The sequence below is a fragment of the Tamandua tetradactyla genome, chromosome 3 (genome assembly GCF_023851605.1).
Source record: "Tamandua tetradactyla isolate mTamTet1 chromosome 3, mTamTet1.pri, whole genome shotgun sequence".
Classification (NCBI taxonomy): domain Eukaryota; kingdom Metazoa; phylum Chordata; class Mammalia; order Pilosa; family Myrmecophagidae; genus Tamandua; species Tamandua tetradactyla.
Window position 1 is genome coordinate 16,782,471 of NC_135329.1, and position 14,721 is coordinate 16,797,191.

Consider the following 14,721-nt stretch of genomic DNA (forward strand, 5'->3'; position numbering starts at 1 on the left):
TGAGGAAATGAGGGTATGGGATCTGGATTAGCCACGCAACTCCACGCCGGAGGAAACAAAACTGTAAGGGATGCCAGGGTGTGTGGTTTTGGGTAATCATATGACTAACTCCTTTATCTGAGCCTGTTTTTCCTCAATCCGTAAAGTGAGGACACTGGACTGGGGGATCTTTCTGGTCCCAACTGGCTCAGGATTCTCTAGTGGTCCCAATGAGCAACCCAGCACTCAAAGAAATGGGCAGCTTGTGTGGGCTGGGAATAGCTTCCCCCCACGCCTTCCCATCTCCCTCTGTCTCCATCCCACACCCAGAAAAGGTTCAGAAAATAAAGGGGAACCTGAGAAAAATCCTCCCCCTCACACTCGCTATCCATGACATTTTTTACTGATGGCAAAAGACAGAAGGCTAGGGAATGGGGCAGGGCCGCTCACAACCAGGGAATCATACAATTGCAGGAAACTGGAAAATACTTCAAAGAACATCTACACCACCCAGTTTGTCAACTGACCGGAATTACCTCGTGATTCCAAGGAATCAGCTTGTCAGTGCTAGACGGAGCCAGGCCTTACCGCCACACGCAAGGAGTCATATACTAGCCACTGCCGAACCAATCGTGCCCACACCTAAATCTCAGATAAAGAAGATTCATGATTCCATCACCGTGCAGAGAGGGGAAGCACTGAAAACAGAATTGGATTCTGCTTAAATAAATGTAAGTAAATACGCTGAGGGTGGAAGGACAGACAAGCTCCTGAGAAGCACCCCTTGCTGGGGAAAGGCCCAAAGGCAGGTCTCAGCTGAGCCACGGAGACTGCTGCTTACTTCCGTCCCTGAAAAGAGCATGGAAATGAACCCTCACCGAGGACAGCCTGCAGGCTGGGGCCTTTACAGACACCATGTCATGTGTCCCTCACCAAGGCCCCATAAACTGAGTATTAGCTGTCATTCCATGGAGGGAAAATGAGGCTTGGAGAGGCTGTGAGACTTGTCCAAGGTTGCAGGGCCCACGTGCGGTGGCAGAGGGAAGGCCTGCACTTGGCTCCAGAGGGCACCACACCCCATCCATTGATCCTGAATTTCTGCGCCCTTCCTTGCACTTCAGTTGACTTTCACTGGTTAACAGATGCTAAAGAATAGCATTTTTCATTGAAATGTACCTTATTAGGTACCTTCCTGTCACACTTAAAATGAGAGCTGGAGAGAGGACTCACCACGTTCACCAGAGGGGGCAATCTGGCTCTTTCCCCAGGCTGTCCTCGCGGTTCCCTAACGTGGCTTCAGAGTGCAGAGTGTCTACCTGTGACCTCAGCCCAAACTGCCCAGGGCGTGGTGCTTCTGGCCAGACCCGAGGTTCCAGGGGCTGCTCAGGAGCGCTCCAGCCTAGCCGCGGACAGCACAAACTCATGCCGCCAACTCGAAGGCTCTGAATGCTCGTGTATCGGCCACATTCCCTGGGCTGTATATGCCACCCGGGCACAGGGAGGCTGCCTAGAAAGGGGCACTGGCTGGGAGCTTCCAGTGCACTAACAAAGGGCCTGGCCCCATTTTTCCCACATAAGAAGCACCACAGCAATTCATTCCAAGCATTTACGTATCTGGGGGTGGGATATGTATTTTAGAGATCTTCAATGACAATGAAAAGCAGTTGTCTTCAGCCTGCCAACTCCACCCCAGGGTAACAGTTCTTCCCCCATGTCTATTTAATTTTACTTTGACTGAACTAGATTTCTGGATGATAGAGCATTTTTTTTACATAAGCACATATACACACTCAGTCTCCTAAAACAGGGCCAGAGAGCTTTCCTTGAACTTAATAAATAAGTTGCACATATTCACCTGGAAAAAAGTTTACTTTTTTTCCAATTTCCATATTCTTGCTATCCCCTATCATTTGACAAACTTTTATTTTGTGCCTACTTCATGCAAAAGACATCATGCCAGGGACTACGTACAAATAGGCCTTAGTTTTTTTAATTCCAAAACACATAATTTCTAAATTTTTTAACACAAAGTGTATTTCCTGTTAGTGGAGCAAAAATAATGCATCTTACAATTAACGTTAACTAACAATTAATGGCTGTTATTTGTAAGTAAAACATGGCATAAGACGCAGACCCTGCTCACAAGAAACTTCGGACATTGCTTGCAATTACTGTGCTGGCAACCAGTGGTTTTCCTCATCTTCAGTAAGAAACTTCAAGGTTGAGTTTGGAAAAGGCTGAGCCTACTTTCTGCAAAACCTCTAATCACCCCTCAGGGTAAAACACTCTGCTTTCAGGCAGTGGCACCATCAGTATGTCTTGGAAGAAGAGAACGGCAGAGTGAGAACAGAGTATTTTCAGGGATCTCAGAAAATATTTTTTTCTAGGAAATACTCCCAATTTCTAACAGTGAGAGCTGATTTTCTATTTCCTTCCTATCTGATTAATTTTAGACTGCAAAGTATGGTTTTACTCTTTATGAGGAAACGTATAAATATAAATGGGAAAAAAATTCCTTCCAGAAAGCAAGGAAAATTTCTGGGGGCAAAGAAATCTTTTTCCATACCATGAAAATACTGGGCTGAAGAAGTTGTCACCTGAACTCCCAAGCATGAAAAAGCTGGAGAAGCCAGCCCGAGAGAACATTGAACTATCTTAGCAAAAGTATGTCATTATGCAAATTTCTGCCAGAAAAGCCTGAGGGTGTTTACAGATCCTGAAGAAGCAGCTAGAGAGAGTGACTAGAGGCAAGGATCCTTATCTCACAGCAATTATAAAGCATATCCTCACATCTCTGGAATAAACTAACCTGAAGGAATGATGGCATGTAGGCAATGAATTGTTACAGCAAGGTTATTAGTACAGCAGTTGGCAAATACCCAGTTGACCTGTTTAAGAGGCATGAGCAGTATCCTGTTATCATACAGCAGGACAAGACTTTCTCACTTGAAAAGCAAAGAGAGAACAAAAAGCAACAAACCAGACCAGTGAATCCTAACTTAAGCACAGCAGGGAGGCTGGCCGCCATGTTGAATGCAGAAACTGTACCATTTAATTTTTGGTTTCCCACATCTGGTACTTGATCCAAGCTGATACAGCTGCAATCCTGAGCATCAGCACCCAGGTGTTTCTACTGATGTTTTTCCCTGTTGGGGAAAAAAATGTGCTCTGAACTGAGGGGTTACAGTGCAGGGGTAGAGAATCAAGTGACCACGCAGACCTGCCAGGGAGCTGAAAATGCACTGCCAGGGGAGAAGGCAAAGGGCCCGGCATGCCAGCTCCATGGAAGCTGCAGGGGCCTGCGGACACACTGCAGGAGGGCAAGCGTGGGTGCTGACCCAGAAGGAATGTGCACCTTGTTCCTGGAGCACACAGAGAGCCTTCCAGCAAGCTGAGGCCTTCCCACTGGGGATGTCAGGGCCACTTAATGCTACGTTTGATCCCTGAAGAAGAGGGTAAAACATTCTTTTTTCTTCTCTATTGTCTGTCAGTTTGGATGGTTGAATTTCTTTGTTTCCTAACTGAATCCCATCAGTGTGGCTGACTGCCTCACTTATTTGAACCAAACTGAGTTAGGAAACAAGTTTCTCAACAGAGCTGATTCTCCAGGGTACTGAGAAGAGCAGAGCTAAGGTCCTGCAGGGGGTGGGGTGGGGGAACCCTACTTATTGTTTTATAAGAACATCACCAAAAAAAGAAAGAAAGAACATTACAAACAAACAGAAAAGTCTCTACTGTATCCAGATGAACACCGCACCTGTGCTGAGAATCAAGTATGCCTCCAGATCTAACTAGGAGCTCCAGGGAAAAGTCATTCTGTACACCAGCTCCCGGCAGGCACTGTCTTCTCTTAAGTGAGGGAGGCTGCATGGCAGAGAGTAAAAATACTCCAATTGGGAAAGTCAGATCCCTTATTTATCAATAAAGGGTAAAATAAGTTGAATTGATAAGATGACCTCTAAGGTCTAGGAAGAACTCAAAACTTGCAAGAACCCAAGAGAAAAAATAATCTCAGGGTTAAAGGAATATAGTTCCAAACAGACCTGACTAGTTATTAAAATAAGATGTACCTCTCCTCCCTGCTTACAGGAAGGAGGTGGTTTCCTACCTCAGTAGGTACCTACTTTAGTGGAGAAAGGATGTCCTACACTGGGTGAATATCCTAAGCCCCCTCCAGACATTGCCACATTCAAATTCTTTCCCAAGATTTGGCTTTTCGGCCCATTCCTAGAGACTGTCTCTGGTTTAATTACTTGTCATGAAACCCCAAGGTGCCAGAATTGGGGTGGCCATTTGGGAGAGCAGGGAAGAGAGCTGATGACAATTTTAGGTCAGTGGATTCCAAACAAAGATTCTGAGCATAAAGACGTGGCTCTACTTCTCAGAGTACTTAACCTGAACGTTGGCCCTGAGCCTCCACAGCCCCCTCTGCAGCCTATGAGTTATAAAATGACACCACAATGTCACGGGAGCAGTGTAGACAGATGAACACTGTATTTTTTACATGACTTTTCTATAAGCCTATAACCTCAGAAAGAAAGAGAGAGAGAGAGAGATAGGGAGAGAGAGAAAGAAAGAAAGAAAACCACAACTCCATACGAAATTACTAATCAGTGTTTAGTCAGGATTAGAAAAATCTAATTTGTCCTACATAAATATGCTTGGATTAAGGCTCCTAGCACAGTGCTTTGAACTCAATAAATGTTTTTTGAATGAACGGATACAAGAATGAATAAATGGTGCAACATCGCCTGCCAGTCATCTCCACTCACTCAGCTCCTGGTTTTCCATCACTCTTTTCCCAACGTAAGTCTTATGAGTATGATACATCATTACCATTCAGCGCTTATCTAAATACAGTTCCTGGATTTACTAAAACATGAGGGGGCCAACTTCTAAAAGTGAGTGTTGTAATTTACAATATCTGAAGAGTATCAGTGAAATCTAACTGCCCCTTAGTTTTCCTTTGTCAGAAGTCTTAGGCATCACAGCCACATCTGAGCAAATTCTTCTAGCCCCATGAAGCAAAAGGCTTCCCATCAGAATTTCAAAGTTAGAGGCTTTATTTACATCTTGTTTTCTCTATGTTCAAGTGCATCTTTGGGAAGGAATCTCAATCCAGTTTTTGGATTGCAATCAAAGGCAGTATGAATCCACAGATTTTACAGTAGAAGACCCCCAGGGCTGAGCCCAGATATTGACATTCCCTGATAAAGCAAAAGTGTTAACATCAAGAAGCAAATGTGACCACACTTAGATGGAAGGGTAATTAGAGTTCGTATCCTACACTGATTGTGTCTTCTACAGTTGTGACTTCATTTAAAATGGCAACAAGAAAAAAATAATGTGACTCAAATACAATCAATGAAACACGGAGTACTCTGAGTTTGTCCTAACGTCTTGTCCTCCACGGAGAACAAAGGAGGCATGCACAGATGCCTAAAGAAGGGATAAAGCATGCAAAACTTATGCATTTTCAAGAAGCTCTCTGGTGGCAAACAGTCTGAATTCTCCAACTTCCATCTTTAATCACAATCACAAATGCCCTGAGAAGATATCTGTCATAACATACAATGTCCTTCAACTTGCATATTCATGGGTATACACATGCAGCTCATTTAGACAGGGCATTTTACAAGTACAAGGCCCTCCCACATACCTACTTATGTTTGATTAAAGAACACACGGAGTGGATAACTCTGAACGGACACGAAGAGTCACATTACCTACCTTTATGCTTTTCCTGGTAAACGTTCCAAAAGATCTCTAACCTCAGGGAAACAATGCAAGAACTATGAGAAACACATTGCTCAGCTTCAGCCTGAATCTGTCCTTCCGCCAAGTGGGCCTGGCCGAGCTACTTCTCTGCATCCATGTAAGACAGAGGCGGGACAAGGTTTACATTTACTTTCCTCAAGGAGAGCTTCCCAGGGTATTTGGAATTTGGGCCTTTTGCAAGTTAGACTGCAAGGGACCCATTCCTGGAAGGCCCCCTATGGACCCCCCAGCCCAAGTCTTAGGGCTACACGTGCTGATACGAAATTCTCTTTTCACCCGGACTGATTTGGGAAGGGAGAGAAATCACGCCACTGTGAGGATGTCAATTCTCTTTGCCTGGAGATTGGGGGCCCTTCTCTGAATCCTCTAAGCACTGTAATCTTCCCCTCCCTGGGAAGGCACCCGGTGGCCAGCCTTTCCTTGGGGCATTTCAGATGCTGTGTGAGGTAGTGCTGACACCTAGGGGTGGTTGCAAAAAAGAGCCAGCCTGGAGGGCCTCCAAGCCCAGCCAAAGCTGCAGGTAAGAGAAGGTTATGCCTCCTGGCAGCTTCTAAGTTTCTATAGCAGCTGGCATTTTCCCCTAGCTCCTCTCAACCTGTCCCCAGGCCTGCCTCCCTCTACTCCTAGAGAAGCACCCTTTCCCCAAATCTTTAATTACGACTTTTATAAAAACTGGCCACTTCCCCCACCCTATCCAGTCTTCTATCTGCCTGAGAAAAGCAAGCATTAGAGGAGGACAGAGACAGAGAATGAAAGATGAATCTCCAAAAAGATTATCTGTAGACTCTCTGTGTACACCAGGGACACAGATGAGGAGAGGACAGGAATTCCAAACCTCACAGAGGCCAGGAACACTTTCTTACCAAACTCGCTCGCACAAAGATGTTCAATGATGGCATCAGATTTCAACTCGTTGTCACATGGAGGACATACAGTTGTGCCTAGGAAAGAAAATGGGGAGAAACAGGAGCTATAAGTCATGGGCGGTGGGAACCATGCCTGGGAAAAAGCTCAGCACTGAACGTAGTCAAAGGTCTTCTGGACTTGTGAAGAGAATAGTTCCTGAGCTCAGAATTTAAAGCCATAAACAGGCATATGGTACATTCTTGCAAACATTTTGAGCTAGAGCTGTTGAATATGTTGTGCTCGGTGGGAGCAGAACTGTGAGTTGATGGTGGGGGGGCAGAATTTGTTGTGAGTCCCTAGAAAAACCCAAAAGATCTATTCTAGTTTTCTTTCCTGTCCTTTTTCCCTTCTTTAAAAAAGACTCCTCTGATCCCTGCCCCCTTCCTATTTCTAAACTCCCAAGAAGAGAGAGCAAATCAATCTGAACAGCTCTCTAGGAGCCCACAAAGAAAAAAACCTCAGAATCACAAACTCCAACCCTAGGGCCCTGAAAACCCCTCTCCAAAAGAGCTATTTCAGTGGGAGTTCCTGCCAGAGCAGGAAGCAGGAGCACTGGGGTGTGTGCTGGGGGAGGCAATAGCAAGAGCTGCCAAATGGAAGGACAGCGCTTGAGAGGGAGACTCCTTGGAGGCCCTTTCGTGAGTGGCTGTGAAGTGCTTTGAAGAGGAGATGTGTGTGTGGGCAGACATGCAGGCCACGGGGAGGGGGCTACACCCCAGGGGAAGGAGACTACTGAGGCAGGGCCAGAGGCTCCCTCCAAGCGAAAATGCTGCAGAAGCAGGAGAGAGCTCACGGAGGTAACACTGCCTCCAGAGAAGGGCAGGGAGGACATGGCAGAGTGCAATCTCCAGGGCATCATCATTGCTGTCACCTATCAAACAACTTCAAGTTTCCCCACTGATGGAGGAAAGCATTAGAGCATTCTAAGGACCCCGTACTTCTGACACACCCCAAGAGGGAGAGCCAGGCTGGAGCCTGAAAGCACTGAAAAGTCACCCCTCAGGACTGAAGCCCACGGAGTGATGGAAAACTAGCTGGGGGTTGGTGAGCAACTCTGCTCAGATTTAGAAGTCCGCAGCCTCTCTGTTCTTCTGTTCTTCCTTTCTAGAATGGCTTCTGTCACAGCATCTCATTCGCCACCGAGCACCTCTATGGCTCAAATGGGTGAAATGGGCAAAGACCTCCAAGGTGGAGGTGAAGGAGGGGGTCACACAGTGCCCCCAGGACCATGCTGCCCCAGATGTAGCTGGTCCACAGCTGGCCAGCCACTGTCAGTCGTGGGGAGGTGATGCGGGGAATATCCCTCCCTCATAACAGGGAATCTCCCCTCTTCCAAGCAAGGTCCCTGCATGGCCCAGCAGAGACACATCCCCCCAACCCTGACCTCAACCCTCTTAGACTTTGCTGTCAAGTTCTTCCGCCCACTGCTTGCATCCAGGGCTCAACTCCCTCTGGATTCTCAGCAAGATCCACTTCCCAAGCAGAAGACAGTATGACTGTTTTTTGACCCACAGGTTAAAAATTCCCTTTCTCCCAGAACGTGAGATTGGATTCTGCAGGTGGTGTGTCTGCCAAAGAGAAAAACTTATTCAGAATTTTGCATTACGATTCTTGCTTCCAGGGGGAGCAAAACAGGAAAAGGAAGTCCTGCAACACAGAAGCACCAAGCTACCTAGGCCGGGAAAGTGAACCGTGTTTTGGGTTCTTTCTTGTCCAGGTTATTAAAAGGTGAAAAAGTGAAGTTATCACATTGCAAGGTTCTACGAATATAATTCTAACCAAGTCTAGGAGAAAATGAGGTTCCCCGCCATCATCTCCTCTGGACACACCCAGGTCCCCCATCCCACAAGCAGCTGAGGGCGCTGCACCCCCTGGGGGTACTTTCCTCAGTCCTTTCAATTCAGTTTAGACCCCATGCCTCTCCTGGTGGCAACAGCCTCTGGGGTGAGCTCTGTGTTTGCAGCACGGCTTTCCTTCATCTCGACTTTTCTTACAGCCGTCTCTGGCGCAGCTTGAGCCAGAGAAAGCGGGAGGTATGTGCAATGTAAAATGAATCTGTGCCTCGTCTGTTGTGTCCTTGGGGCCCTACATCTGCCCGGGCAGGAGAACCTGCCAGATCATCCATGTAAGAAACAGAACTAAATCACTGCTTTAACGGGTTCTTAAAATAATGTCTAAGGCAAAGAAAGAAGAAACTAAAAGCTTTTGTGTTATATTACTCTTGGAGGGGAATAGAGAAGAAAGCCCAACACTGAAATCATGGATCACATGATTTTTTAAAAATCAACGCACACACACACACACGAACACACAAGCACAATCGGACACACACATATACACAACAGGTCTTTCCCAGCCAGCTCCTTGAGCCGTGAACAAGGAGCCCAAGGAGGGCTGCATGGGGAAGTGATGGCGCTGGAGCCTCTGCAATCTGTGAATAAAACAGCCAGCTTGATTCAATACCCAAATAACAAAATAAAACTATAGTATGTGTTCATTCATACAATTTGAACTGGTAAAACCTGGTAAGGATGGGGAACAACTTATGAGGCTGGGAGCTTTACAGGGCAGATTTAGAAACAGCTCTCCAGGAAAATGAACAATTGCCTCACCCATAACATCCGCCTTGGAGGGAAAGATGGCTTTTGAGTCATTCATCATTATCAGATTTATCCTGAATAACACATGGCCACTAAGACCCGTCCATACACCAAAACGGTGCACGCTCATGTATGCACACAGAAACCAGGCTGCAAGCAAGCTGGGCTATGATGTTGCTTTGAAAATTCAGTTTTAATGTTAAAGAATCAAAATAGTGCCTGCATATTTATTCTCAACCCAAACTACGGGGCTGTATTCCAGGGCCACCAGCTATAAGGTTTGCCTCATCGATGAGGACCAGTAGTTGGGGCTATCTCAGCGTGCCTCCCCCCCCCACGCGCACATGCACGCGCGCACACGCACAGAGCCTGCCCTCCGCCCTCCCACTCAGTTGTCAGTAAGTGGCCCTGCGGCCTCAGAGGCCGTCGATTTGGAGCTTCTCTCACACCACGGGTCCTGGGAAGCAAAGTGGTAAAAACTCTGGGGCGAGATCCAGTTCCCTAGCCCCACTCCTGACTGGTCTTCTGGCGACTTTTGGCTGTGTTCATTCAGCAGCTGGACGGGTGGTTACATGGACAGTCCCTGGGGTGGAGTGAAAGAGGAGAGGGGGATGCTGCAAAGGCCCAGACACTTGGGCTCCTGACTGGGTAGCAAACGAGGGACACGCAGCTAAGGAGCAAAAGGCAGCTCACTCCACCCCAGGCTTTTGGGGGGTTGGGTTGGGGTCAGATTCCTTCCCCTGGCACGTGGGTACCCCCTCCAGTTCTCCCCCCACCCCCTCAGACTTTCAACCACTCTCTCGATAGCTATTCCCCCAAAAGTCTCCATTTCTTAACCACCAACCATCCCAGAAAGAGAAAATGAACGGCCGCTGGGAGTGCCACCTCTCAGGGCAGGGCTCGGCTAATCCCCCAGCTAGCCAGGAAGGAGAGAAGGAAAATCCTGTGGGCTGCAGGGGATGGTTCCACAGGGACAGAACACAAAGTGCTTTGTTTGCTCTAGGTAATTGCTCAGCTCTTGCTCTCAAAGGGCTGCATTTCCCCGGAGGTTAACCCTATGCAGACAACCAGGAAGCAGAGAGCAGAGGTCCCGAGACCCCTCTGTGGCAGGCAGGCGCCTTTCCCACCTGGCACAGATCCCAGGCCACCCAGCCAATGGCAGTCACTTTGGGCCCATCTCCTCCCTCCCTAGAATAGACGTAAGCAGGTAAAATTTGGGGGTGCCCCTTTCACTACACCTGCCCCCCCCCACACTACTCCTGGGGATCCAGGTAACTTCGTTGCCCCTCAGTGGACATTTCCGCTTTCAGCATCAACAGTGGAGGAGATTAAAGAAACCCAACACTTCAGGATGATATGCTAAGTGAAAGGGCAGCCCTTACTCCCTTCCCAAATCCCCACCCTGTAAAACTCAAAGGATCCGTGCCTTTGTGCTAAGCGCACCCCCATCCCAGATTTCGTCCACATCTCTGAGTCTAAACTCTTCTTCCGTAGAATTTAGGGGCGCATCCGCTCCTATAAATGTCAGGTGACCATGTTGTGTTTTAACTTTCCCAGGATGTTTTTTTGTTCTTTTGTTGCTTTGTTGTTGTTGTTTGTCTTATTTTTAACTCCAACTAAAGAACTGCCCTTTAAATGGGAAAGGGGTAGGGGGTTCTGAGAGGGCCGTTAGGTGGTTCCCTGAGGTGGTTAGAAAAGCCCCTGATATACAGAGCCTCTGTCCTACTCCCCCAGGGAAAGACGATCAACGAAGTCATTACATTTTTTTTTTTTATCTTTCTAATCACCTGAGGATTGTGCAAATGAGGGAAGCAGGGGTTATGCAAGAATGAAAAGAGGGGAGGTTTTCCATCCCCCAACCATTCTGGAGCCCCAAATCGAGAGCTGTTACCTGAAAGGGATGGAGAAACAGAAATCCACACGGTTCCTAAACTTTTTTTTTCCAGCCAGTTCTACAGCAGTCCTGACGTTACTTGGCTGAATGACTAGCTGAGGTTACTCAAGAAAGATGTTTGTGTGTGCGTGTGTGTTTTTAATCCTCATCGAACCTATGAAAATAAACAAAGCTGCGCCTAGCATTTTCTCTGCCTTTCTGAGTTTTCTATATGTGGGGGTTTGATTTCTTTTCCAATTCTGCCATCGCTTCTCGTGTTTGTTAAAACTTCCACGGGGGGCCTCGAGTCCTTCCCGGAGGAGAGAAGAGCTCTCCTTTCCCTCAAAGCGCACGGCTTTGTTTCGGGCACCGGGAAAGCCAGACCGGATCCCTGGCGGAGCTGCCGCGGGGATGGGACCCGGTCTCCGAGCCCGGTGCGGCCCGGGCGCAGCCGCCGCCGCCCGCAGGTGACCCCACCGTGCACCCGGGTCGCGAGCGGCGCTAAATGCCACCTGGGCGAGACGAGACGCTTTTAAAAAGCACTCCGTCCAGCTAGAGTGTGACCTCCAGGGAGCACCTCCGACCTCCAGGGAGCACCTCCGAACTCCCCGGAGGGGCAGCGGGGTGGGGGTGGGAGTGAGAGGTGGCAGGGGCTTCGCCGGCCCCGGGTGGGACGCCCCCGCGCGTGGGAGGCGGCGGCCTTACCTTGCGGCTTGGAGGCTTCGGTGGCATTGGGCGGGGTCATGGCGATACAGACGTCCCCCTCGGGGAACTTGTCACACTTGAGCATCTCGGGCCAGTAGAAGCCGAAGAACTGCATGACGGGCTCGCACGAGTCGCGCACGGCCTCGCAGAGCCAGCGGCACGGGTAGATGGGCCGGTCGAGGCAGACGGGCGCGAAGAGCGAGCAGAGGAAAACCTGGGTGCCGATGTGGCAGTTCTTGTTGAGCAGGGGCACCCAGCTGCTGGCCTGCTGCTTCACCTCGGCCATGGTCTCGTGCTCCAGCAGGTTGGGCAGCACCATCTTCTTGTAGCCCACGTTGTGGCACAGCCGCAGGTCCACCGGGATGTCCACGCACTGCGGCGGCTTGGTGTAGAAGCGCCCGCTCTGGTACGAGCCGATGTCCGACTGGAAGCTCACGTAGTCGTACTCGCTGGCCGAGCCCGCGGCCAGGAGCCCGGCGGCAAGCGCCAGCAGCACGCCCGAGGCGGCCCAGCGGCGGCCCCCCGCGCCGCGCCCGCTGCCCATGGCTGGCTCCGCGCGCTCGCACCCGCGACGTCGGGGCTACCTTCGCCGCCTCCCCGCGCGCGTCCCGCTGCAAACTTCTCGGGCTCCTTCTAGGAATGTCCGGGGACAAAAGGCGCCGTCGCCAGCCCCGAGCCGGGCTCCGCGACCGCACGCTGCTGTCCCGGTGCTCGGCAGGTCGAGGACCCCGGCCTGCAGGAGGAGCCGCGGCGTGAGCTCGCGCGGAGAGGGCTGCGCAGGGCGGAGCGGCGGAGCCGACCGAGTCCCGTGCGGGCTCCCGGACGCGCGGCCGGCGGGCGGGCAGGCGGGCGGGTGGGCGCGCGCGCAGCACCTACTCCCGAGGCCGCAGGACTCGAGTGCCCGGTGCTCGTGTTGCAAAGTCCTCGGAGTCTCCCCGCGCAGCCAATCAGCTCCCGGCTGCTGCGAGCCGCACTCATTTACCACGTCAGTCACCGACTCAATTAACCAATCGCTTCACTGGCTAGAGGGCCCGGTTTACTAGAACCAAACACAGGTCAACACCCCTTAAGAGACAACACCAAGAAGAGGAAAGAAAAGAAAAAGAAAAAGGAAGAAGGGAAAAGGGAAAAGGAAAGAAAGGAGGTATAGATACAAGGGTGGGGTAGATAAAGAGAATGTTTAATGTTCTGATTAATTCGAGGTGGCTTGCAGAAAAGCAGGGAACCTCAATATTGCTTGCAAACCCAGGAGATACTTGAGACTTTTTTTCTTTTAACCCTTTTGCCTCCCGAATTTCAAGCAGCAGCCCACCAGGCTAGCGGCTCACCAACTCGGATTTGTTTTCTGTAGCTGCAGTACAAAGACAGGCCGTTTCAAGACTAACGAGTTCAGAGAGGCTGAAGGGAGGGAGGTCTGCTTTTAAATCACTAGCAGCGCAGGCTCGCCTCCTTCAAAGGCGAGGGGAAGGTTTCCTCGGACCTGTTTGCTCTTTTCAAAATGTAACATCTTTCCAGGTAAGACATCAGGAAACTGACCTTCAAGCAACACCTGAGGCCCTGCGTGAATGTTGCTCAGTGTGGTGGGAAATATTTCTCAGGAAGAGACAGTCAGAACCCCTATACCCAAACCCCAGCCCAACAGCACGTCTGTGTGTGCAGGCGTATACACACTGACATAGTTGTGGTGTAGAAAGCCAAAACATTAAAAACACATGTGCACTTATCGGCGTAGCTTGTGTAAATATCAAGTCCGTCACTCAGGCACACATGCTGCATTTAGACTGGGTCCAGGAACTCAAGTGTCAAAGCCAAGGGTCCTCGTTAAGGCACAAGGCAAGAGGAAGGTACTAGAGACAAAGCACAGCTATCTCATCTAACCAACTACACCCCCCCCCACCCCTACACACACACACACACCCAGTAGCAGGAGTCTCCCTTCCACCCTCCACCTAGGGAATTCCTAGGAATTCTCTGTGTGTTCCAAGCCTTCTCCTGAGAGGGAGGGTCAAGCCTCAGAGAGCTGGGGTATGGCTATGACTCAGTTCCAGAGGGGGGAGAGAAAATAAGCAGTTTATGAAGTTTGCTGGATTCTCACACTGCTTGTGTCCTGCAGTGAGGGCCGAGGGAGGCAGAGATGCTGAAAATCATTTCTGAGCCTTTTGGCAAATGGACCTCAGACCTTAGAACTCAAGGCGGACACCATAGGAGGCGCTGCCTTGCCAGGCCAGCTTGTTTGTAAAGCTCCAAGGAAGCTTGCTTTGGGCTCTGCAAACCAAATTTCTCGATGGAGAGATTCCAAGTAAAACTACTGGAGCTTGTGAAAAAGCGGGGCTATTTTCTTAAAGCTGTGGTACCCAGAAAGAGATTGTCATTCCGCTGCACACACAGCCAGCATCTGCAGATAGTCAACTTCTCTGCCGTTTTTTGGCCGATGAAAGATGCCCCAAAGCAAGTGGGGACAGAATGGGGAGAAAGAGATAGACAGCGAAACAGCAAGACTTTGGGTGGCAAAGGGTTAATCCCAAAACAATTGGTAATGCTCTGTCCGAGAAATTCCTCACGGAGAATAGACTGCAGGAGACCCAGCAACTGTGTCTCAAGTCAAGGGACATTTAGAGAAAAAATGCTGTTTGGTAGGGAGTCATTTTCTCTCTTACAGCCAGGCCCTCAGTCCCAAGCCAGATGTGTCTGTTTACTCACTCACTGGAAAGAGTCGTGTTTCTAGATAACATTCTCTCTTTTCCAAATCCAGGTTTAGCTGACCCCTCATTCATATGTGTACAGTTTCCCAAATGTACAAGAAATAGAAGACTTGGGTCTGTTCACCCTTAAAATTCTGGAGCATAATTCAGAATCCCATCATGGAAGGGTTCTACCTTA

General features: G+C 49.4%; 1 protein-coding gene across 1 annotated transcript in view; it reads right to left on the reverse strand.

The window, feature by feature from the left end:
• Positions 1-12,385, reverse strand: part of SFRP1 (secreted frizzled related protein 1) — a 46,287-nt gene extending 33,902 nt beyond the window's left edge. Inside the window, exons 1-2 of the mRNA XM_077152568.1 lie at positions 11,842-12,385; positions 6,621-6,698 (exon numbers count right to left, since the gene is read on the reverse strand). Coding sequence (XP_077008683.1) covers positions 6,621-6,698; positions 11,842-12,385 — 622 coding nt within the window. The remainder of the gene's footprint in view (positions 1-6,620; positions 6,699-11,841) is intronic.
• Between the last annotated feature and the right edge of the window lie 2,336 nt (positions 12,386-14,721).